The 24,016-nt window shown below is 37.3% G+C and overlaps 1 protein-coding gene across 1 annotated transcript in view; it reads right to left on the bottom strand.

Annotated features, from left to right (window-relative positions):
* The window catches only part of atp10a (ATPase phospholipid transporting 10A), a 69,698-nt gene that overhangs the window by 19,546 nt on the left and 26,136 nt on the right, over window positions 1-24,016 (bottom strand). The window contains exons 4-14 of the mRNA XM_055213424.2: window positions 23,078-23,184; window positions 21,510-21,641; window positions 21,048-21,178; window positions 19,518-19,770; window positions 19,140-19,357; window positions 17,968-18,162; window positions 14,501-15,062; window positions 5,773-5,876; window positions 5,094-5,220; window positions 3,452-3,636; window positions 16-367 (exon numbers count right to left, since the gene is read on the bottom strand). Of these exons, the coding sequence (XP_055069399.2) occupies window positions 16-367; window positions 3,452-3,636; window positions 5,094-5,220; window positions 5,773-5,876; window positions 14,501-15,062; window positions 17,968-18,162; window positions 19,140-19,357; window positions 19,518-19,770; window positions 21,048-21,178; window positions 21,510-21,641; window positions 23,078-23,184 (2,366 nt within the window). The remainder of the gene's footprint in view (window positions 1-15; window positions 368-3,451; window positions 3,637-5,093; window positions 5,221-5,772; window positions 5,877-14,500; window positions 15,063-17,967; window positions 18,163-19,139; window positions 19,358-19,517; window positions 19,771-21,047; window positions 21,179-21,509; window positions 21,642-23,077; window positions 23,185-24,016) is intronic.

Genomic DNA, 24,016 nt, shown 5'->3' with positions numbered 1-24,016 from the left:
TTCAGCAGCACTTACCTATGGCCAACGTCATGACCTTCAGCTTGTTACGGACCAACTTGACCACCATGCTCTTCTGCAGGGGTGTCGAGCGGCAGCACAGAACGGACCTGCAGCTCCGAGCCACCGCCAGAAACTTGTCCTCGAGACTCTTATCTAGCGCGTAGGCCAGGGTCCGGCCGTCAATTACCAGCCCGAGCCGGTGCACCAAGAAGGGGCTGGTGTGCGTGGAGGATGCTGGAGAACAGACAGGAGAAGAGAAGTGGAAGCTGCTGTACTCTCTGGCCACCTGAGGATCTGGTGGAGGGTTGCAAAGGAACTTCGTCTGGATGTAGTGAAGGCTGTTCTCCAGCAATACAGCACAGGCCTCCTGGTAAATTCACACAAACAGACAGAAAACAAGAGGAAGGTCATGAAAGGACATGATGAATATCTCACATGGACCGACAACATCTGGCAAACATATCATTTTGAATCAAGACGAATGAGTCAAAAATGCAGCTTGAACCTTTGTGAACTTTGTATAGTCGCATAAGACCTTGCAAATTACTGGACGTACTATTATGCATGGAAAAAACGTATGACTAATACAGCTAGTCAGTGATTAAGACATAGCTATGAGGCAAGTCTTTACATTTGTGTAATTTAAACACAGAAATCAAAATTTAGATATTATTTAATCACCATCATGACATCCCAGTCAATACGCTGTTATTTTCTTAGGGAAAAGAGAAGTATACAATAATGTATAGCAAGAGAGGTGTAACAGTTCAACATTTTTGGAGCTTGACATCATTTGGTCACTATGAAATGTTTCTGCATGGCAAGAGCTGAGTAACAATCCTGTAAAAATTTCAAACTTTGTGTTTCATGAAAAATGCAGGCTTGGAATGAAGAAGAGTAAAAAATAAATAATAACAGGTGTTTTTTGGCTGAAACATCCCGCAGATGCTTCACATATTCTCTGAAACATCATAAAAGCTCATTCAAGTCAGTCCAGCTGTTCTGAATGGGGAAACATATCAAATGTAACAGTGCACAATGCCATGCTGGGGCAAACGGGTATTGTTTGGTATATGTGAACCGGAGGGCAGGATTCAACAGATCAATGGGAGACATGGAGCTACCGTTTGTGTTTTAAACTGGGACAATTGGGTCAAGTTATGGGCAATACCTTCATGAATTTTGTCATTCCTCGTAGCAAAAAGCAAAAAGAAAAATAATATCAGTCAATAAATAATTAAACACAATATCAAATATAAAGTACTCGTGAGATGAAAAGAAATAAAAAATAGCTTTCAGTCCTGAGTTTCTTCTCTTGTGAGTGATTTGAGATATTAAACATTCTCAAACTGTGTAGCTGTAGGCAGGAGTGGGTTTTATTCCTGAGAGTTGGGAGTGACAAGTCTGAACTTAGATGCCGTTTTTTAATAACGTGTATGAGAAACAAGGTTATATCTTCTCTGTAGCCTAAAACATGTCCACAAATCAAGTCAAATCAAATGATTTAATTAATAATTTTAGAAATCTGATTCAGTGATTTTTTATGCATTCGCAAAAAGAGCCACTGGTAACTTTCTTTGTTAAAGGAATATTCCATTTTCTTAAAAGAAAAATCCAGATAATTTACTCACCACAATGTCATCTAAAATGTTGATGTCTTTCTTTGTTCAGTCGAGAAGAAATTATGTTTTTTGAGGAAAACATTGCAGGATTTTTCTCATTTTAATGGACTTTAATAGACACCAACAATTAATACTTAACTCAACACTTAACAGTTTTTTTCGGCGGAGTTTCAAGGGACTGTAGACAGTCCCAAACGAGGCATAGGGGTCTTATCTAGCAAAACGATTGTCATTTTTGACAAGAAAAATAACAAATATACACTTTTAAATCACAACTTTTCGTTTAGGTCAGGTCCAGCAAGACCTAACGTAAATGCGTAGTGACGTAGGGAGGTCACGTGTTACATGTATAAAACGCACATTTGCGGACCATTGTAAACAATAAACTGACACAAAGACATTAATTAGTATCAGTTGACATACAACAACGTCGGAACGGTCCTCTTTCAACACACTTGTAAACACTGGGGCGGAGTTTTGCGTTCATCCTCTGTGACCTCTTGACGTCATGACGTATTGCGTCGGGTCACGCTAGCGCATGACGACCGGATCTAAACGAGAAGTTGTGGTTTAAAAGTGTATATTTGTTATTTTTATTGTCAAAAATGACAATCGTTTTGCTAGATAAGACCCTTATGCCTCGTTTGGGATTGTTTATAGTCCTTTGAAACTCTGTTAAAACTGTTAAGTGTTGAGTTAAGTATTAATTGTTGGTGTCTATTAAAGTCCATTAAAATGAGAAAAATCCTGCAATGTTTTCCTCAAAAAACATAATTTCTTCTCGACTGAACAAAGAAAGACATCAACATTTTGGATGACATGGTGGTGAGTAAATTATCTGGATTTTTCTTTTAAGAAAATGGAATATTCCTTTAACATTGTTATTAAAAAGACAATGCAAGCTGGGTTCATTTATATAGTTTTATGGTAATTGTGTAAAGTGCTTTGCAAAGAAATTGGGGCTGTGCAACATTTACTCTAAAAAATGAAGCATGAAGTTAAAACAACTTGGTTTTACAAGTCAATTCAACCTACTATGTTTTAACCTGCGATAAGTTTTGACCGGCGATATGTTGACATAACTTATAAAAACAAGTTGACTTAATTTGTTAAGTTCAAGTAGCATAAAAACATATGTTCATTTGACAAAAATGCTGAATTTTTACAGTGTTAAAGAAAAAAGCGATATGCGCTAACTTGCTAAATAATGCGACATATGTTTTCAAAAATCAATTTAAATTGAAATTAAATTAAGTTACCGCCAAAATCAGTATTATATCAGGTCAGTATTAAAAAGTTAATTCTTAATTCTATGCAAAATCCAATATCCGCCATGTTATTCTGTCATCTTTTCTCCCTTTTTCCCAAAACGCAATAAACGCCACTCCTCCTTTTCTGCAGAATGCAATAAATCCACTCAACAAATAACACTGCTCAAAATATCTTCCTTGTGTTCAGCAGAACAAAGAAATGTATACAGCTTTGGAACAACTTGAGGGTGTGTAAATGATGACATCATTTTCATTTTTGGGTGAACCATGCCTTTAACCTTTTATCATACCTTTACATATATTTTCTATGTTAAAATGGATTTTAAGACAGTCATTACTACATAATAGAAATGTTGCATAACAAAATAAATCAGCTTTTGTCATAATACTAGTCATCCCCTGAGACATGTTTATAGTACCAATTATTGCAAAAACAGTCAATTATAAAATGAACCATTTTAATTAGCATTATAGTGCCATCAGTCAGCATTTAGATGGAGGAAAATTTTGAAGAAGAGTAAAACCACTAAGCACATACTGAAGCAACGCATGTATTACCTGCGAGTCAGCATTAAGTGTGATAATCTCCTCCTCTGGGTCCAGCAGTTTGCAGGCGTAGGCGATGTTGATGGCAGTCTCCTGTTTATCTCCAGTCAGCACCCAGATCTGAAGGCCCGCTTTCCTCAGAGAGGCAATGGTCTCTGGGACCCCATCCTGAAGTCTGTCCTCAACACCTGTTGCTCCTATTGCCACAGACATAGTTTTTTATTCAAACATCATTCTGTAATGTAGTCTTCCAATAATGTCATATTGGCAAAATATAACCTGGGATTCTAAAATGTCTTTTAAAGTTTATCTTATTAAGAAATGTATCAAACTATAAATGTCTCTGTAGATCTGGTCAATGTTCCCTCTAATTTTCACAGCACTGAGCAAAAAATATTTCTCTGACCACAAACTATAAAACATTTTTACTGTAAAGGGTCCATAGATAACTCATAAAAGGGGATTTATTAGCTTTGGGGGATTTGTAGAAATACTATAGATTGAGGATAGATAAGATAAGGTTTCAAATATGTTTTGTTAAAATTACACTGCAAAAAATGATTTTCAAGAAAAAACGTTCTTAGTATTTCTGTCTTGTTTTCAGTAAAAATATATACAAATTCTTAAATTAAGATGCTATTTCTTGATGAGCAAAACGACCCAAGAAAGTAAGTCTTGTTTTTAGACCAAAAATATCAAATTTAAAGCAACACTATGTAGTTTTTTTACCTTTAAATAATGTCTCTAAAAATATTTCAGTGATAGAACAACTCTTAACTGGGTGAATTGTACTATTGCTGCAACCTGAGCAGCCTCCTAGCTGCTACAAGCACACTCTGAAAGTGGCGGTGGAGGGTAGAGCACACAGCCCCGCCCCTCCCCCTGCCTGCAGAAGAGTGTCTAATACCAGGCACTGTTGCGCTTTCCAACCACATGGGGGAGCTGTAAGTCATTTTTACATGGAAACTACATAGTGTCGCTTTAAGTGAATCTGTGCATTAAACAAGCAAAAAAATCTGCCAATGGGGTGAGAAAATTTTGTTAAAATTACACAGCAAAAATGATTTTTAAGAAAACATTTTCTTAGTATTTTTGTCTTGTTTTCAGTACAAATATCTAAAAATTCTTAAATTAAGATGCTTTTTCTTGATGAGCAAAATGACCCCAAAAAATAAGTCTAGTTTTTAGACAAAAAAAATCTAATTTAAGTGAATTTGTGCATTAAACAAGCAAACAAATCTGACAATGGGTTAAGCAAAAAAATGTTGAACACTAAATTCAAGAAAATTTCAAGAAAAATTAGACATGTTTGCTTGTTTTAAGCACAAATTTACTTAAACTGTTTTTTTTTTGTATATAAACTCGACTTATTGTCTTAGATCATTTTGCCCATCAAGAAAAAGCATCTTAATTTAAGATTTTTTTAGATATTTCTATTGAAAACAAGACAAAAATACTAAGTAAGAAAGTAATTTTTGTGCAGTGTAATGCAGATGTGGTGTCACTTGCCCATCGAATTAGAGCTCAGTTTTAACAACTGTCATCCAAGTTCAAGTTTAAAACCTTTATTATGATATATCATGATGGTTAGGGCTAAAGACAAATATTCACCAAAGTGGTCTTTGAACGGACTAGGAATCACTTAAGAGGTTACCTAGAAGGGTGAGGTTGGTCTCTAATCGTAAGGCAGACTCAAAAAGTAACTCCTCCCTTTTCTGTATGGCCGTCTCGGCTTCAAGGTGGCGCTGTAGCCAACTGGCATACTCCTCCTTACTGAGAACCTAGACCAAAAACACAAAAACAAACATTGAAAATTCCTCCATACACCGTTACAGTCTGGGAAGTTAAATATTTTTGCAGTAAAAAAGATTACAGAAAATTACAGAACAATGCGTGCCAACAAGTTCGAATTCGTCAAATGCATCTGCTAAATAAATTACGCTAAATGAATGTGAATGTTTATGCAACATTTGGCATCAATACTGATAAATATTATGGTCAAGAGCGGTGGCACAAAAGTTTTCTATAGATTAAAATCACCACATCCACATTAAGATGCTTAACTGTGTGAAAAATAGAGTCCACCTTCTTTTAAGATGACTATTTAGCAACAGTGGTAATGAATCTTGTTTATGCTTTTATTTAAATATACAGAATGCGTGATACAGAAAATACAGGAGAGAGAGAGAGACAGAAATGAAATAAAAACACAGACTTGTAAACCATCTGTGCAAAAAACTTTCAAGGCAACATTCCCCCTATAGTGCACCCAAATATGTAAATGTAATACTTATACGTAATTGATTTTTATCGAGAGTCAATTCATCAGTTACCTTTTTGGCAATACAGAGCGTTCTGAGACCATCTGCAGCATAGAGATTTAAGTAGTTTTGAGTTTTATACAAAACTTTCCTTTGTCGTTTTCCCTTGACATCATCTGCAAGATAATAAAAGAATTAGACAGTTTATCACAACATAATAACATTGCAATTAAGGGTAAGATTTATTAAACTAACATCAGACACAAATAAAAACAAACACTTGGCCCCCTCAACAAGGCTATTAGATTAAATCAAGATGGCAGAGCGTTTGACAGGTTGACTGGATAATCTGACTACAGAGTATTGTAAGGTTTATTGCTTCTGTGTTATTGCACATTGCCTTGCTTGCTGGCAAGTCGAGGAGAACAAACGGTTTGGGAAGATCACTTCAGCCAAGACCGTCAGACCATCAGCCAAGACACGGGGGCGATGGCGTCAAACTGATTCATCGCCACCCTACACCGCAAACTGTGAAATGGCTGGACCTGCTCATCCAGAAACTTATACACTGAATCTCATGACTTATGTATGATTTATTAAATTATAAGAATATAAAGGTAAAGACTTCAATCAACAGAAACAGCATTATTTAAAGATGAAGTGAATCAAGGCCTAGAAGCATCGATAGGAATAGCAAAAGTAACATGAATTTTAATCTTTGACATGGCCTTACTCTTACGTACTATTTTTTTTAATCTTGTTTTTAGTATAAATACATAACATTTCTTAAATCAAGATGTATTTTCTTGATGAGCAACATGACCCAAAAAAAGGTCTAGATTTTAGACAAAAACTATAGACCCCTTCACGGTTCACATCACAGGCGGTTCCCACTGCGCATCTCGGGGTCAGAAAAGTCATTACAGCAGATTGAGTTGCCTATTATTCGGTATCGTAAAAAATGCCTACTTACGTCGTGGGCTGTGAAAATCGCACCAGGTCTTCCGTTAAGTTTTCGCGATTCATGCAGAATCTCAAAAAAAAAAAAAAAACATCTGCAGCTGCAAGCAATTAACGTGCAGACTGGAACAATGCAAATATCAAAGAGGCTTGTGTTTGTAGTGCTCACTTCATTTGAGGTAAGTCATCATTTTTCAGCCCTGTTAGATTAAATTATAAAGCCTTCAAGGTGACAAAAACTATAGACCCCTTCACGGCTCACGTCACAGGCGGTTCCCACTGCGCATGTCGCGGTCAGAAAAGTCATTACAGCAGATTGATTACATTTTCAGCCCTGTTAGATTAAATTATAAAGCCTCAATTGTATGAACAGTTTGACCCCATGCTGCGCGCGATAATCATTCGACGTTTACAAACCTTGAAGGGGTCTAAACTATACAATTTAAGTGAATTTGTGCTTAACCTCTTATGGAACGGCTGAAATTCCACAAGGAGGCGTATTTGTTCCTTAGACGTTGCACAATAAACGTGACATCCAAATATATTCATTAAAAATCGTGAATGAAAAGTGAGATTCGAACGAATGTCCGTTAGTGAACTAATTGTATACACTATTTACATCGTAATTTGGTCAGAAACGTCAAGATTGTGAGATGAACAAATCGTTTTGGATTAAAAGGCTTGGATATTCCATTTCCTTGGACTTTTGGGGATTTATGAACAATTTGTTTTGGACAATTTCACCGAAGCGGATAAAGGGAAGATTTTGAAGGTAAGAAAAAAATCCTAAATCGGCGCAGCCCTGTTCAGGTAACTAACAACTAGACTACAGTTTTATGACTGCTACAAATCATATTATGCTTTGTGTGTGCGCTTAATAGAAACCCCGAAAGTCTAAGCTTTCCACCGATGTGCCGCATGCCCGTATATTTTGAAGATTTAATGCTTCAAAGTTACAATGACGTAATGCAGCCTCACATGCAAGAGAGGGTGTGTAACGTGTACGTCACAGTGTTCCTTATCAGGTTAGAACTACAAATGAGGTGAGAACATCATTAAGTGTTTAAAGGGGTGGTTCAACGGTATTTCATGCATTCTGACTTATTAACACCGTATTAGAGTTGTTTCCTCATACTAAAAGTAGGCAAGGTTTCAAAAAAGCAGTTGGGCTTGTTACAGAGTATTTCTGTGCCGAATGCACTTCGCCAGGGTTCGTACAAGTTTCGAAAAGTTTTTTTCGATTACGGGTACAGCTGACGTTTCAGGGGTTTCTATACGTATCACTTCTTTTTATGGGCACTTCCCTGGAAAACCACGGCCACACATCAATCAGCAGGAGACGCTAACTTGCAGACATCACATCATGCGACAGTCTTCATTTTTTCATACGTTATCGGAAAGAATCTGTAAAGCTAATATTTCTTTTATAAATCTGATTAAACTAAAGACTGTTCAGAAATATAAAGGATGTAATACTACTTTATACGTACTCCAGATTAACATCAGAAATGCAGAAACAGTGTGTTATGTGAGCTTTAAGAAAAAAGTAAACTCATTTCAAGATTTTTTCTCACCCCATTGGCAGATATTTTTTATTTGTTTTAGGCAGAAATTCACTTAAATTGAATGTTTTTGTCTAAAAACTAGACTTATTTTCTTAGGTCATTTTGCTTATCAAGAAAATACATCTTAATTTAATCATTTTAGATATTTGTACTGAAAACAAGACAAAAATACTAAGTAAGAAAGTCATATTGTTGCAGTGTAGCTGGGTTTTCACAAGCAGGGTCACATATTCTTTACATTAGATGTGAATTTTTCCACTGTTTAGAGATCTGCCAAGCGTCCAAACATCAAATTACTTTGATATTAAAAACATTTACATTTATTTATTTAAGTAGACGTTTTAATCCAAAGTGACTTACAAACGAGAGAGCATTTAACATTTTGTCTAAGGAGACAACAATGAATGTAGTCTACAAAGCTATGTTAACATGTAGGAGTTTGAAGCTATGAAAAATAAACAAGATGGAAGTGGGTAAAAAGCCCACCTTACCATAAGGAAAAAAATCTAAACGGTTTTGTCATTTTATGGCATCTGGATCAATGACGTTCATTATTTTGTGTCTGTATGGATAAATTAAATGTAAAAGGGTTAAAATTTCAAAATAAATTAGCAAATTAATTGCATACATTCTCTTTTTTGAGAACCAAGTCTAAAATTTCTGGTTTTATTTCATTTTGAAAGAATATTTGGGGGATAATTGCAAAAATGTCAATGTGGTTTAACCGGTCTGTGTCAATTGGTTTAACCAGTATTTTTTTAAATTAAAATATAAATATATTCTTAAAAAATGTGGAATGAAATATAAGCATCTAGTTTAGTGTAATATTATTTTTTTACATACATTTTTACATAATTTGTCAAAGATTATTTAAAAACAGAGCTGTTTTCAGCATATGTCAGGACAAATATTACAAAAACATATTAAAATTTACATTTAGAAATAACTTATAAAATGATATTTAAAAAAAATTATGATTACGCTTACATGCCATCAAAGTGGATAAAATATTTAATATTTCTCATTCTTTGGCACAATTGGCAGTTACACCATTTGACATTTTCAGGTCCATTCAGTCTTAACTTTCATAAAAATTATGAATTTGTTTTTATTGCTTAAAATTGACATAAATACACTGCATTGAAATAAACCTGATGCATGCTTTTAAAACAAGTTTTTTAAAAAGATTTTTTAATTTTGCCAATGTGTTTTTGTCACTGACCAATCTACATTTAAAATTGCGAACGATCTTCGCAAATGCAGCCAATGGCTTACCTACACTGTAAAATGTTAAAGTTTAATCAAGTTGAATTTACAATTAATTTCAACTTTCTTGACTAGTGAGCTCTAACCGATCCCAGACGAGGCATACGGTTCTTATCTAGCGAAACGATTGTCATTTTTGGCAAGAAAAATATGTACTTCAAACCACAACTTCTCATCTTGCACTAGCCGTGTGATGGGCCAGCGCGACCTTAGAGTATTTTGTAATCACGTCGAAAGGTCACGCGTTACATGTGAAACGCACACTTGTGGACCATTTTTAACAACAAACTGACATTAATTCGTATCATTCCACATACAACAAGTTGAGCTGTAGTTTCGCATGACATTTCAACATGATTGCGTAATACCTAAAGTCGCGCTGGCGGGTCACAGGGCTAGTGCAAGATAAGAAGCTGTGGTTTAAAATAACTTTTTTGGCAAAAACTTGGATGACATGGGGGTTGAGTAAAGTATTGGGATTTATTATGAAATTGGAATTTTCCTTTAAGTTAATTCAACTTAATTATTATAATTCATAGCAACTCATCACTGGTCAAGAAAGTTAAAATGAATTGTAAATTCACATTATATAATCCTACTCTGCACATTTAACTGGATTAGGATAAAAAATTTAACTAAAATGGCTGCTTTGAAGAAGAGAGAATTTGTGTCACAAAAAAATTCAATTTCATATGTTTCAAAAAATTAATAAATAAATAAAATGACCGCCATTCACCAAAGTAAAAACAAAACCTAAGTACTGAAAATCCTAGCTGCACTCAGGAATATTCTTGTTTTGTCTCTCATCTTCTACCACGTTGCATAATGACGAAAAGACAACATGTGCCGCCCATGTATGTTTTTCCAAATCTTTTTGGCAGTCTGGTCAAGGCCAGCCTTTATGTCATAACCTAATGTTCAAAGATTTGAAATCTGTGACGGATTTTGGGAATTGTGTCATCAGATGAGCACGGCAAACCTCCCACTGCTCCTGAAAGAAGCTATTGTACCTTCAGTGGCTCTGCTAAGCTAATTGGAAGTCCACACCCAGGTGGCAAACAGTGCAGGAATACATACAAAGCGTGTGTGTATGTGCATGAAGCAATTCACAGTCTGTAGTCAGGTACAGTCTGCCTGTGTGTTTGCACTGTGCAGGCGTCTACATCGCTCTCTTGCACACATACTCCAACAGAGGTCAGACGCAATAAATCCTGGGTTTCTAAATATATTTCTTGGCTGCCAACTTCACACGTGGCAGAAAGAGGAAGTGACATTAGAAGTTACACCACTCAAAGTGCGAGTGTGTCATTTTTTCGGTAAGTCACAGATAGCCCCGCCCTCGCGCAGTTCCTTGTAGCAGGAAGTGAAGAAAGGCTGTTTCGATGATTGAGAAAGTTAACGTTTTTGATTAAAGATTAAGGGGGAACATTAATTTAAAAAAAATAATAATGAAGCCCATGAATGAAATCATTTATAAAAAAAACCCTACATTGTTAAATTAATAAAAAGGAATCTTTACGGCATTTGCAGCGTGAATGAACCAAAATCAAACCATTCCCGGACACATTTTCCGTAATCTATGTGTGAAAAGGGCTTGCGAAAAACACAAAACATTCTGATTCTGTGTTCATTTTTAACACTTGTGGGTGTGGATTTAACACTTTTTCAGGTTTTGCTGTGTAAACATAATTTTGGCTTTAGGCTACATGTGAGGCATGCATCATGAAATACAATGCACCAGAGGTCTGTCTGCCTAGCACAGCAATATCAAATCGTTAAAGTGACAATTTGGATAATTTAACAAGCCCAAATAATATTTTGCACAGAAAAATATATAAACAAGAATAGGAGTTGCACATTTCTGCTTTTAAACCTTTCCAAACAGCTTGCCTCATAGACATTCAAAGTAAGTGCCTTACTGTAAATTTGATGCTTGCTTGTTTATTTCTACAAACTAAGGGATTACAGTCACAATTGATAATCTGCTAACCTGGAACATCCCTTTAACCAGTAACAACAAAATCTATATTCCGATCTATTCTGCTCTTTCATCCGTAACATTGTGAAAGCTGGCAAACTATAAAAAGCTTAAGATTTTAATCTCGTTTTGGTTGTTTACATGACATTTAGTTAGATGTAAAGAGCAAGGCTGTGTAAGCAGCACTCCGTTTTAGTCATTTATGTACACAGCATTAGAGAAAACCGCCGCAACGGCTCTTATCGTGCCTGGAATACTAACAAGCCAGTCTACCTTTGCCATTAAGATACTTTATTACTGCTAAAACCTTTGGCTACAATCAAGAAAAATCTGGACGCTGTCTCTGAGATGGGGAAATAATGACCTAACCATGTGGACTAAGGTTAGGGCAACATGAATAAACGCTACAGTATATGAATACCAAATTTGTTCTATCATTATAGGTCAACAGCTACCATGAAAGACTAGAGGCTACGATAAGGACTTCAAAGACATGAAAATGCATTCATTTCCTGACATATCACACTGTTCTACACTTTGTTTTTTCTCTAGATTGTTGTTTTTCCTTTTTATTGTACTGGAGATTGTGGAGATATATATTCGAAAGAAATCTGATAATGGGACACTTGGCTACGAGCCATTATTTATATATCCTACTGGAAAAAGTCTCATGTGAGGTCTAACTGGGGCACGGAAAAGAAAAAAAATATGATTGTAGTATGATCAACAAGTGTTTTAAAGCATAATCAACACTGAACGTTAACAAGCTCATAAATGTTTGATTTATTTCTTATAAGGTTTGATAGCATTCCAGGCATATGTTAATTTAACTAATATAAAGGACTCCAAATACAGAGGACTGTTAAAAATACAATTTATATTAAATATACTAATATTATTTAACTAATAATCAGTAAATAATTCATTAATCTTCTTAATAATTAAAAAGCACCTATTACCCATAATCACCTATTATCTTTTTATTTCTTTGTTCTGATGAACACAAAGGAAGCTATTTTGAGAAATGTTTGTAACCAAACCATTCATGGACCATGAACGGGTTTGTAACAACATGAGAGTGAGTAAATGATGACAGAATTTTCATTTCATTTGAGTTAACCATCCCTTTAAAAAGTTACACATTTGAGTACAAAATCCAGGTTAAAATCTGCCTTTAGTTTATTATTTTGTAATTACGAGTAGGCTATACACTTTATTTTTCATAATTTAATAAACAGGAAAAAGTTAAGAGTAAACAAAGAGTGAAGCAAAACAGTGATAAGCGTTGGGACATGATGCAGGCCAGATCCAAACAAGCTGCCATGGCTCCGAACCTGGGCCTTAAAAGGATTAGTCCATTTTCTTAAAAAAAAATCCAGATAATTTAATCACTACCATGTCATCCAAAATGTTGATGTCTTTCTTTGTTCAGTTGAGAAGAAATTGTGTTTTTTTGAGGAAAACATTCCAGGATTTTTCTCATTTTAATGGACTTTAATGAACCCAAAAACGTAACAGTTTTAATGCAGTTTAAAATTGCAGTTTCAAATGATTTCGAACGAAGCATAAGGGTCTTATCTAGCGAAACGATTGTCATGTTTGGCAAAAAAAATACAAAATATGCACTTTTAAACCACAACTTCTCGGGGCTGTTTACACTTGATATTAAGATGTGTTTTCATCGATCGGATCACAAGTGGACGAGAGAGACACATTACGTTTACACCTGGTATTTAAATCCGGCTCTTTTGTCCACTTTCGACCGCTTCTGTGCTGAATACTATGAGGGGGTGGTCTGTGAGACGGTGGGCGAGTCTCTCAGCTGTCATTCAAACCCGAGCGGGAGTAATTATGAGTTTATATGGACGCAAACTAATATTATGTCGGAGTGCACTGCTTGTTTAGCAAATAAACATGCTGCACAGTGTTTTGTACATGAGTATGTAAGAGCTTTCTTTGAATTTTCAGCGCAATTGATGAAATAGAATCGCGCACTTTCACACGCTTTCAAAACGAAACTACGGAGATCAGCTGCTTAGTTTTATCAATGAAAGGCTAAAAATAGCGCTGTTCACCGAATGTTCACGCCAGAAGTCAAAAAAGACGTAAAACTTGTGTTTAATACCTCAGATTAGATAAATGGGCGGAGAGAAGGCGGTTGCGTGTGGCTGTTCGAACGCATTCAACCACATGTGCGTTCCGCAACTCCAAAGCAATCCGATCGAAAGTGGTTTCGACCACCTCTGGATGTGGTTGAAAGTGGTCGAAAGTGGACGAGCTCAAAACGTTTTGAACACCGTTTACACCTGGCATTAACTTCATCCACTTGTGATCCGATCGACAAAAACACATGTTAATGCCAAGTGTAAACAGCCTCCTCGTCTTCCTCTGGCTGTATGATGAGCCAGCGCGACCTCACGTAATACGTTATCACGTCAAGAGGTCACGGATGACGTATGCGAAACAATGCCCCAGTGTTTACAAGGGTGGAGAAAGACGTTGTTGTATGTGGCATGATACTAATTAATGTCTTTGTGTCAGTTTATTGTTTAAAATGGTCCGCAAATGTGAGTTTCATATATTTAACACGTGACCTTTCGACGTCATTAGGCAATTACGTGAGATCGCGCTGGCTCGTCATACAGCCGGAGGAAGACGAAAAATTGTGGTTTAAAAGTGCGTATTTTTTATTTTTCTTGCCAAAAATGACAATCGTTTCGCTAGATAAGACCCTTATGCCTCGTTTGAAATAGTTTAGAGTTCTTTGAAACTGCAATTTTTAACTGCATTAAAACTGTTAAGTTTTTTGGGTCCATTAAAATGAGAAAAATCCTGGAATGTTTTCCTCAAAAAACATAATTTCTTCTCGACTGAACAAAGAAAGACATCAACAGTTTGGATGACATGGTGGTGAGTAAATTATCTGGATTTTTTTTTTTTAAATTGACTAATCTTTTAACTTTGTACGCAAAGCTGTGCATTTAGATCCCCAGCAAAACATGGATTAGGGTAATTATTACTGCATTCATACCTGAAACTGGTCTGATCAAATCCATGATGACTGAATCGGCACCCTTAGTGTACACCGTGATCTGTTCGGTCAGCGGGTGCCTGACGACCACTGACATTCTCTTTCTTGTGGAGTCGAACCCCAACGTGTGCAGCAGCTCAAAGCTCAGCCTGCCCAAGTGTGGTAGCTCCACGGTCACCTGATCAGGCAAACGACCCACAAGGGCACACTTGTATGCCCGGGCCGCATAAACAAGAGCTGCCTCATCCGGTGACTCGGCCTCGTATCTGAGCTCGCACTCATCTTGCGCCAAAGCCTTTGATTTATCGTAGTTGGGTGGGACGGGGCTGAAGGCATGCTGAAGGTCACGATCTCGAGCTTTTTCCTCGTTCAGCTTTGTCAGCGTGCTCTCAGCCGAGGGGGAGGACAGCATGCTGGAGCCCACCCTGTGGGATGAGGAGCGGTTGGTGGCCAAGCTGGAGGAACTGCTGCTGTTGGAGCCAGAGGTCAGGCGGCTTGGGGTGAAGCGTTTGATGAAGTCCTCTATGGTCTTCACTGGAGACTTCAGCTCGTAGCGACGCACCTTAAAGAGATCAAGGGAAAATTGCGAACGCATAAATCCTCAGAAATATTTCCACATTAATTCCACAGATAAGTCATAGGTTGTTTTGATACCGGGGCCAAATTGGAAGGTTGTTTTCATATTTTCCCCTATAATAAAAAGGCAAATGTTTCATACCACCCAAACAGTTTAAAAAGTCACACTTAGTCAAAATTTGTTGCAAACAACGTAGGTGCCACAAAAAGACTGTGATTTTGTTTCTCATATTTCAATTTGGTGGCTTTTTGCCAAGAACAAGACACATGGAATTCTGGAGAAATAAAACATTGGTTATTCTACAAACATCTGATGATAAGTTTCCACTTTAGTAGAAGTTTAGAAAACATGTGACAGATGGTTTCCTTAGAACATCTGTCTTTGATATGAATCATGCACATTGTACATTAGCAAGAACTGAATTTAAATCGTGTACTACACTACACTGTAAAAATTCCTTGCACTTAAAGCAACACTATGTAGTATTTTTACCTTTAAATAATGTCTCTTAAATTATTTCAGTGATCGAACAACTTTTAACTGGACAAATAGCAGCCGTAGTGATATTACCCACTGCTTGAAAATAGTCCCCTCGGTTTCTTTCAATGGCAGGGGACTATTTTCGGGCAGTGAGTAATATCACTACGCCTGCTGCAGCCATGTTACATCAGTAAAATCCTTGATTATTACACCAGAATGAGAGTATAGTTCCTAGCCATATCTGCCTAGAAAATCGCAACTTTTAATTTTCCGTCGGTCTTAGTACACTACAGAAGAGTCAAGTTTTAAATGGGAAAAATTGTCTTGTTATTTTTTCGCACGATGCTAATGGTCTAGTCGGATTCAGTGGATTGTGCTAAGCTATGCTAAACGTGCTGGCGCCGGACCTGGAGATCAGCTGAACGGATTCCAAAACAGTAACAACTTCTGACTTTGAAGCCCAAAAAATTTCATCCATCCTTTACAGAAGCAATCAACACAAATCCAATAGGTTAATAAATGTCTTTTGTGGGTAATTGATGCGATTTTGTAACAGAAATATCCATATTTTAAACTTTATAAACTATAATAACTAGCTTCCAGTAACGGCGCTATCTCAGACTCACGTGATTCGCAAGAGTCACTGCGCAACGTACCTATGGCAACCAACGCTCACAACGCTAAAGCTCTCTTGTGCATCGGACGAGTCCAAGATGGCATCATTACCAAAAGCTAATTATTATAGTTTTAATTTTTTTTTAAATTGCATCAATTACCGGCAGAAGACCTTTATTAACCCCTTGAAGCCATGTGGATTACCTCTGTGAACAACGAATGCACTTTGTTAGGGTTTTAAATAGGGCTGTCAAAATTACCGCGTTAATAACGCGTTAACGCAAATTCATTTTAACGCCACTAATTTTATTAACGGAGATTAACGCAACGCGCAATTTCTGTTTGACCCTTGGTCCAGCCCATAGTTGAATGAACAGAGACGCAGACAAATGTGACTCTCTCTAAATGAGTAAAAGGTTTTCATAGAAATAAGAACATTAAGCAAATCGTCTACCAAATCCAATGCTCTAAATGCTCGTTGGACATCTGATATGATCGTTATTTATACGTCTGAGAGGTGTAACGTTACCGTCCTCCTAATGCTTAATCTAATACAAAATGCGTCTCAATTCATTTTGGTTTCGCTTTTATGCATGACTTAGAAATTAGACTGCAGGACTTGCTTGATGTTAAAATAGTCATTAAGAGAGATAAAGTTCGGTACCTGATTAATGTTAAAGAGTTATTAAGAGAGACAAGACTCAAAAGCGATCCCCTCACGCTGACTGACAGATATCTGAAGCGCGTGCACACAGACGCGCGAGTGCGCGACCCGGATATATAGACATCTACACAAAATTACAGTTTTACAAATATCTGTTTTGATAAGAATTCACGCAGGTAGGCTCTATAATCTGTTATGTTTTAAGTAAATGTTTGGTTAACTGTTGGGTAAAAATATCTGATGTGTAACATTATATTAGATCACTTAGATTTTAAGCAGTCTGTCTCAATGTCAATCAAACAAAAGGAAAAAAAGTTGAACATACATTGATGATGTTTTTGCTTTGTGTGTGCTAAATCTATTAGTTTTACCAGTGATTTTAAGGTATTGATGTGGTAATATAATGTATGGATGTGAAAATTTTTGTAGTAATTTGACTCTTTCAACTTTAAACACGTGTAGTTCTGTCATATTTTGTTATATTTCAACAAATCATGCATTGTTCTATGTTTTAATAGAGAATGTCAAAATATGAACAACTATTTTTTAAAAATTTGCTAATTCCGACTCAACTTGCCAGCACAGGTCACAAATGATGCAGCAGCAAACAAAAATGGAGAAAGAAAAATCTTCTGAAAGGAAAATTCATATACAAAACAATGGCTGGTGATTCTGTTAAAATGTAAACAGGCTGTTGTTAACATACATTTGTATAAAGCATCTATATATGTATATATGATTAGAATATTAAAAAACCTGAAAAGTGTTAAATTAGGGTAAATTTACAATGGATAAAAATGTGCGATTAATTTGCGATTAATCGCAGTTAACTCATGAAATCATGCGATTAATCTAGATTAATTTTTTTAATCTATTGACAGCCCTAGTTTTAAGTGTTCAACGATCCCTGTTTTCTACCATTAAAAAGTTTGGAAGAACAAGGACATTTACTAGAATAATGCCAAATGTGCTCGTCTGAAAGATGATGGACTTGTGTATCTCGGATTGCTTGAGGGCGAGTAAACCATGGGGTCATTTTGATATTTGACTGGAGCATCCCTTGACATTGTTAAAACCGAACCATACTATTGCTGCCATTGAGTATACCTCAATTTTCCTCAAGCTGCTTACCTTCTGCCTGGGCTGATTGGGAGAAGACACAACCACAGTGTTGCAGATGGTGAGAGCGATGAAGAAGTCAAAGACGTCACACAGGTCAGGAGGAATCTGATTCATGGACTGACTGTGAAAACGCATAAAGTCCATCTGACTGCTGCACTCATTGACCTTGTCCATAAGCTGAGGATCCGGAGTAATGTCTTTCTCCTGTTAGACCAATGACATATGTTTAACATAACCAATATCACTATCATCACTTAAAACTCTTTATTTTTGCTGCCTCAATTATATGCAAATACAATAAAGACTTTTGGAGAATCTAAAAATGAAAGTTCATAGTGTCCATGTCTGCCAATCCTTAAAGGGACATTCCACTTTTTTTTGAAAATTTTGCTCATTTTCCAGCTCCCCTAGAGATAAACATTTGATTTTTACCATTTGGAATCCATTCAACTGATCTCCGGGTCTGGCACTGACACTTTTAGCATAGCTTGGCACAATTTATTGAATTGGATTAGACCATTACCATTGCGCTATTTTCGGGCAGTGCGTAATATCACTACGCCTGCTGCCGCCATGTTATATCAGCAAAGTCCTTGATTATTACACCAGTTTGAGAGTATAGTTCCTAGACATATCTGCCTAGAAAATCGCAACTTTTAATTTTCCGTCTGTCTTAGTACACGATGTAACTACAAAAGAGTCAAGTTTTAAATAGGAAAAACATCAAAACTCTATTGTTATTTTTAAGGCGATGCTAATGGTCTAATCAGATATAATGGATTGTGCTAAGCTATGCTAAAAGGGCTAGCGCCAGACCCGGAGATCAGCTGAATGGATTTCAAAACGGTAAGAATCAAATGTTTAACTCTACGGGAGCTGGAAAATAAGCATACTCAAAAAAAGTGGAATGTCCCTTTAAAAAGGACTAGGAGCATCGTCTAGTTTTTTGGGGGGGCTTGTTTTCTTCTAAGCTTTTAGATGGCTTTAGAAGATGTTTTGGTGCTGGACAGACATGGGTGATTACTGTGCATTTTGTGAGGATGAGATTATCTCTTTTTGTGCATCACAGAATATTGGTTTGTAACTAAATAATGACCTAAAATACTCTATATCTCTTAATAAAATACATGACCCAAAGAGTCACTGAAGCATAGTGCATAGTCATACAAGCTCCCACTAACCATCGGACTGCTGAAGGCTGTGTGTTTGGACAAAATGCTGGCCCGTTTGGCTTCGGCACGGCTCCCTGTGCGGCGGTGAGATTTGGTGCTCTGTGATCGCAACACCACTTTCCCGCTTTGGTGACTGGTGACGCTGTCTCTCCGCGGTAGAGTCCCACCGTGAGATGTGCATTCCTCCTCCTCTGAATCCACCTCCTGGTACATAGCAAGCCTCCTCGCTGTGGGAGAGACCCTCAGACTGTTTAACATTATTGTCTACACTTGAAAAACCCAATGTTTGAATACTTTTATCATGCATACAGAAATTACATATTATTCAGACAACATCCAGCTTTTTATTTACAGCGAATTAATGAATGCTTTACTTGGAATACTAACCATTAGCATCATGCGAGTATTCCACTCCTGCCACAGTACAGCGCCGAAACACCATCTTGTTTTCTGTGAGTGTGCCGGTCTTATCAGAGAAGATGTATTGCATCTGGCCCAGGTCTTCTGTGATGTTCAGAGCCCTGCATTGGAGGTGAGAGTCTGTCTCCTCATCGTATAGCTCAGCATCCTGGTGGATAAAGTATACCTGGCATATCTTCACTATTTCAATAGAAACGAAGAGCGAGATTGGGATCAGAATCTGTAGAGAAAGAATGGGAGAAAAAGTGAGAGAGCTTTGTTTTAGATTGATTAGGTACAAATGTGAATTAGAGCTGTACATTGACATATACAGCGGGGAAAATAAGTATTTGACACATCAGCATTTTTATCAGTAAGTGGATTTCTAAGTGGGCTATTGACACAAAATTTCTACCAGATGTAGCCATCAAGCCAAATATTGAATTCATACAAAGAAATCAGAACATTTAAGTATACAAGTTGAGTTATAATAAGTAAAGTGAAATGACACGGAATAAATATTAAACACATGCAGAGAACAATTTGCAAAATGGCATAGAGAGCCAGGAAATCCCCTGAAATCTGTCAGTATTGAGAGAGGAACCCTGCCCCCAATCAGTACTAATTGATATCAGCTGCTTTAGTCCTAATTGATGAGCTATAAAGGCTTCTCATTACCCAGGAGGAACACAGGAAAGACTTCATGATGGGTAAAAGCAAAGAACTCCCTCAAGATCTTCGCAATCTTATCATTGAAAAGCATTTTGATGGGAATGGTTATAGGTGCATTTCCAGAATGCTAAATGTTCCTGTGAGCACTGTGAGGGCCATTATCCAGAAATTGACTTCACCATAAACCGGCCACAATCAGGTGCTCCACGTAAGATCTCTGTCTGAGGAGTCCAAAGAATAATCAGGAGAGTTCTCCAAGAACCAAGAACCACTCAGGCAGAACTTCAGGAAGACCTTGCATCAGCAGGTACTGTTGTTTCAAAGAAAACTATAAGCAATGCACTGAACCGCCATGGCATCCATGCACGTTCACCACGGAAACAATGAAGTGGTTTCAAAGAAAGAAAATCAAGTTGCTTGAATGGCCCAGTCAATCACCTGACCTAAATTCCATAGAAAATCTATGGAGAGAACTGAAGATCTATGTTCATAAAAGAGGCCCAAGGAACCTTCAAGATTTAAAATACCATTTGTGTGGAATAATGGGCCAGAATTACTCCCGAGCAATTCTACAAAGTATTAAATAAAGTGTGTTCAATATTAGATAAAGTGTGTCATTTTACTTTATTTATTGTGACTCAACTTGTATACTTAAATGTTCTGATTTCTTTGTAAGAATTCAATATTTGGATTGATGGCTACATCTGGTGAAAATTTTGTGTCAATTGCCCACTTAGAAATCCCCTTACTGATAAAAATGCTGATGTGTCAAATACTTATTTTCGCCGCTGTATGTTAATATAAAGGCAGAAACACATTGTAACACTGAGTTTACACTTGCTTCACCTGAAAAACTATAATCATGGTCAGGAAGAGATAAATGGCAGAGACCACTGGAGATAAGTTTGTTCCTTCCGGGCTAAGAACGTCAAAGACAGGCCTCTTATCTCCATACTGAAACATCCACAGGCCATGACCTGGAGAGGTTACAGAGACGGGTACTTTACTGTATAAACCATGTTTTAATAGAATTAAGGTCACAGAAAGACACAGGAGATAAACTCAACAGAAGATACATAAAACCCACGCAGAAAAGGACATATTTAATAACTTTCAATACAAATGGCCTTCACATCTTCAGGGCACTTATCTACATTATAGTGTTAAGGCCTGTTCACAAAACAAACACATAACTATAATGATAAACATATGGAGATCTATAATAGCATCCCTAGTTGTCATTTGGACTCTTTTTAGAAACATTTGAAAACAATTTCTAATAGTTTAAAAGTGCAACATATTACGTACCAATAGCTGAAAAGAGGCACATGACCAGCAGTATGATGACACACCAGAACACGTCTATGTTCATCTGGCGCTCCAGTTTGCTGCGTTTATATCGAGGACCATTGTTGTTCAGCATGGCTTTTGTCTCATGACCTAAAAATCAGTACAGTCCAGAACTAACTTTTTGTAAAAACTTTGCAAAAATAGCCTCTTTCACACAGTAATTTTGGTAAATTAACATGAATTACCCAGAATGAATTTACCAGTAAATACAAAAATGTGCTGTTCACACATGCAGTGCCGCTCTTTCCTTTTCCCAGCAAGACATCATTCACACATCAGTACCAACTACCAACATAACGGTAAATTTGGTGAGAAAGCAGAAGTTACCTCTAAAGTGCCACGTGGCGAGCTCAGTGTTGTATTTTTAAACATTTTGTTGTTTTCACATCTGTGGCAAAAGTGGACAGTCGCGAAGTTGCTCATGACCAAATAACATTGCATTAGGCAACGTTAACTAAAACCTGTCCGTAAACAGCGCCGGGATAAACACGTCATCTGTATCAAAACATGATTGGCCCGAAGCTGCCAGCGCAGTCTGACGTCGTTCGTTCTAAATTTTAGTAATCTATATTTTTGTTCACACATATCACTTACCGGTAAATTACTGGTAATCATAAAACCTCTTTTAGGGGGCGTGCACACCAAAGCTTTTACACCCGCGGCCGGCGCAATTGATTCCAATGAAGACTCCGCGTTTTTCAAATAAGCCGGCGCTCTGCGGTTTTTCCACACTTGGCGCCGAGCGTCAAAAGAGATTCAACTTTGGGTAAAAACCTCCGCTCATCAATATCAGTTCTCACACGGCCGTCCAATCACAGTGGAGTAGGGGTGGGACAAGTATCACAACAACCAACCGGCTCACAGCTCAAGTATCACAGTTAAAAAGCGCTTACTGGTAAATTGGCAGCACTGAGTTACCAGAAAGGTCCTGTTCACACATGACCTGTTAACTGTAAAGACTGTATGTGTAAAAGGGACTAATTAGTGATGGTTAAGGTAACCACAGAAGAAGGATAGGAATTTTGTAAATTTACATGTATGCATTTGTCAGATGCTTTTGTTCAAAGCGACCTCAGGCTTCACATTTTATGAGTATTTGCATTCCCTGGGATTCAGGATCATGACCTTGACAGTTCAAGATAAATAACTGTGCATCTTTTTTGCAAAAGAACAGGTTTCCAAAATATTCCCCCGTCTGGAGTACTGCCCCAAACCTACTCCATTGGTTGGCCATTAACGATTTCGGATGCTCAAACAGCTATATCACTAATAGTGGTGTTTTATGATTTAGTTTGAATATTGGGGTTAAATATTGGGGTTGTAATTTAAAGTTGGATTAATAGGGGTTACACCCCTGGTTGTATCAGAGTTCATGTTATTAATATGGTATTTCAGCATCAAAAATATAAGAATGAAGACAAAATCAAACTAAATGTTGTTTTGATATTTACTGGGTATGCCAGTATTTTGGACCGATTAAGGATTCACATTGGAAAAAGTCCTGGTTTGGAAAGAGAGCAGTATACCTGCATAGATGATAATTCCCACAGCCTCCTCCGTGTTGCGGATGGTGCAGCCCCGGAGTAGCAGATTGTCTTTGTACAGCCCGTCTCTCCTCCCACTGCGATGGATTCTGTCATACACAAAGCATAGCCTCATTCATCACACTTGTAATACAACAAATCTATAAGGACCAGGCATAATCTGGTTTCAATCTGTATTTCTCTGTCCCGTTTGCGAGAACTACATTAGGTTCATTTCACGATGGAAATGAACTAAACAGGCACTTGGGATGATGTCAAAAGGAGATCAAACGAACTCCCGCATCCCTTGTTGTTGACCACATCAATCTATCACAGCTGACAGTCCGCAGGGCTCCCCCCAAGGCTCCTCTTTCCAGGCACAAAAATCAATAGTAAAGCCAGGACCACAGTAAAACAGCTCTGAACAGGTAAAGCCCTGAGGCAAGCTCATATCTCATTCAGTCAATGCAGCACTTTTGGTAAAGCCTTGTCAAAAGACTGCTGCAAAGTTTCTCAGGATAAATAAGTTGGAGGGGTTTGGAGGGGGGTAATGAAGTCTTAAATTCATAAAAAAACTCAGATCTGATGGAGGTACATGCCCTGGGGGTAAACGTGGTGATAAAAAGATGACAGATGCAAACTCAAACTGAATGAGCAGTGAATGTTAAACACTTGTAAGCTTTTAATGCAATCTCTAATTCCAGGTTAAATTAAGGATTAGATGTCTTAGTTAAATAGCTGTTTTTGCTGAACTCGTCCTGTGCAAATGATCTTATATGGCACCTAGAAAAAGTTCAAAGCTTTTGGGTAGTCCACCGAGCCTCTCTACACCCCCTGTTTGTTTAGGATGTTAACCGGGGCAGTGTGTAAAAAATGCATGCATACAAAAAGATTATATGTGGTGTATATGTCAAATATAAATTATGAAGTTCACACAGATCT

Source organism: Misgurnus anguillicaudatus, chromosome 8 (genome assembly GCF_027580225.2).
Source record: "Misgurnus anguillicaudatus chromosome 8, ASM2758022v2, whole genome shotgun sequence".
Lineage (NCBI taxonomy): Eukaryota > Metazoa > Chordata > Actinopteri > Cypriniformes > Cobitidae > Misgurnus > Misgurnus anguillicaudatus.
This window is presented reverse-complemented; position numbering and strand designations above follow the sequence as displayed.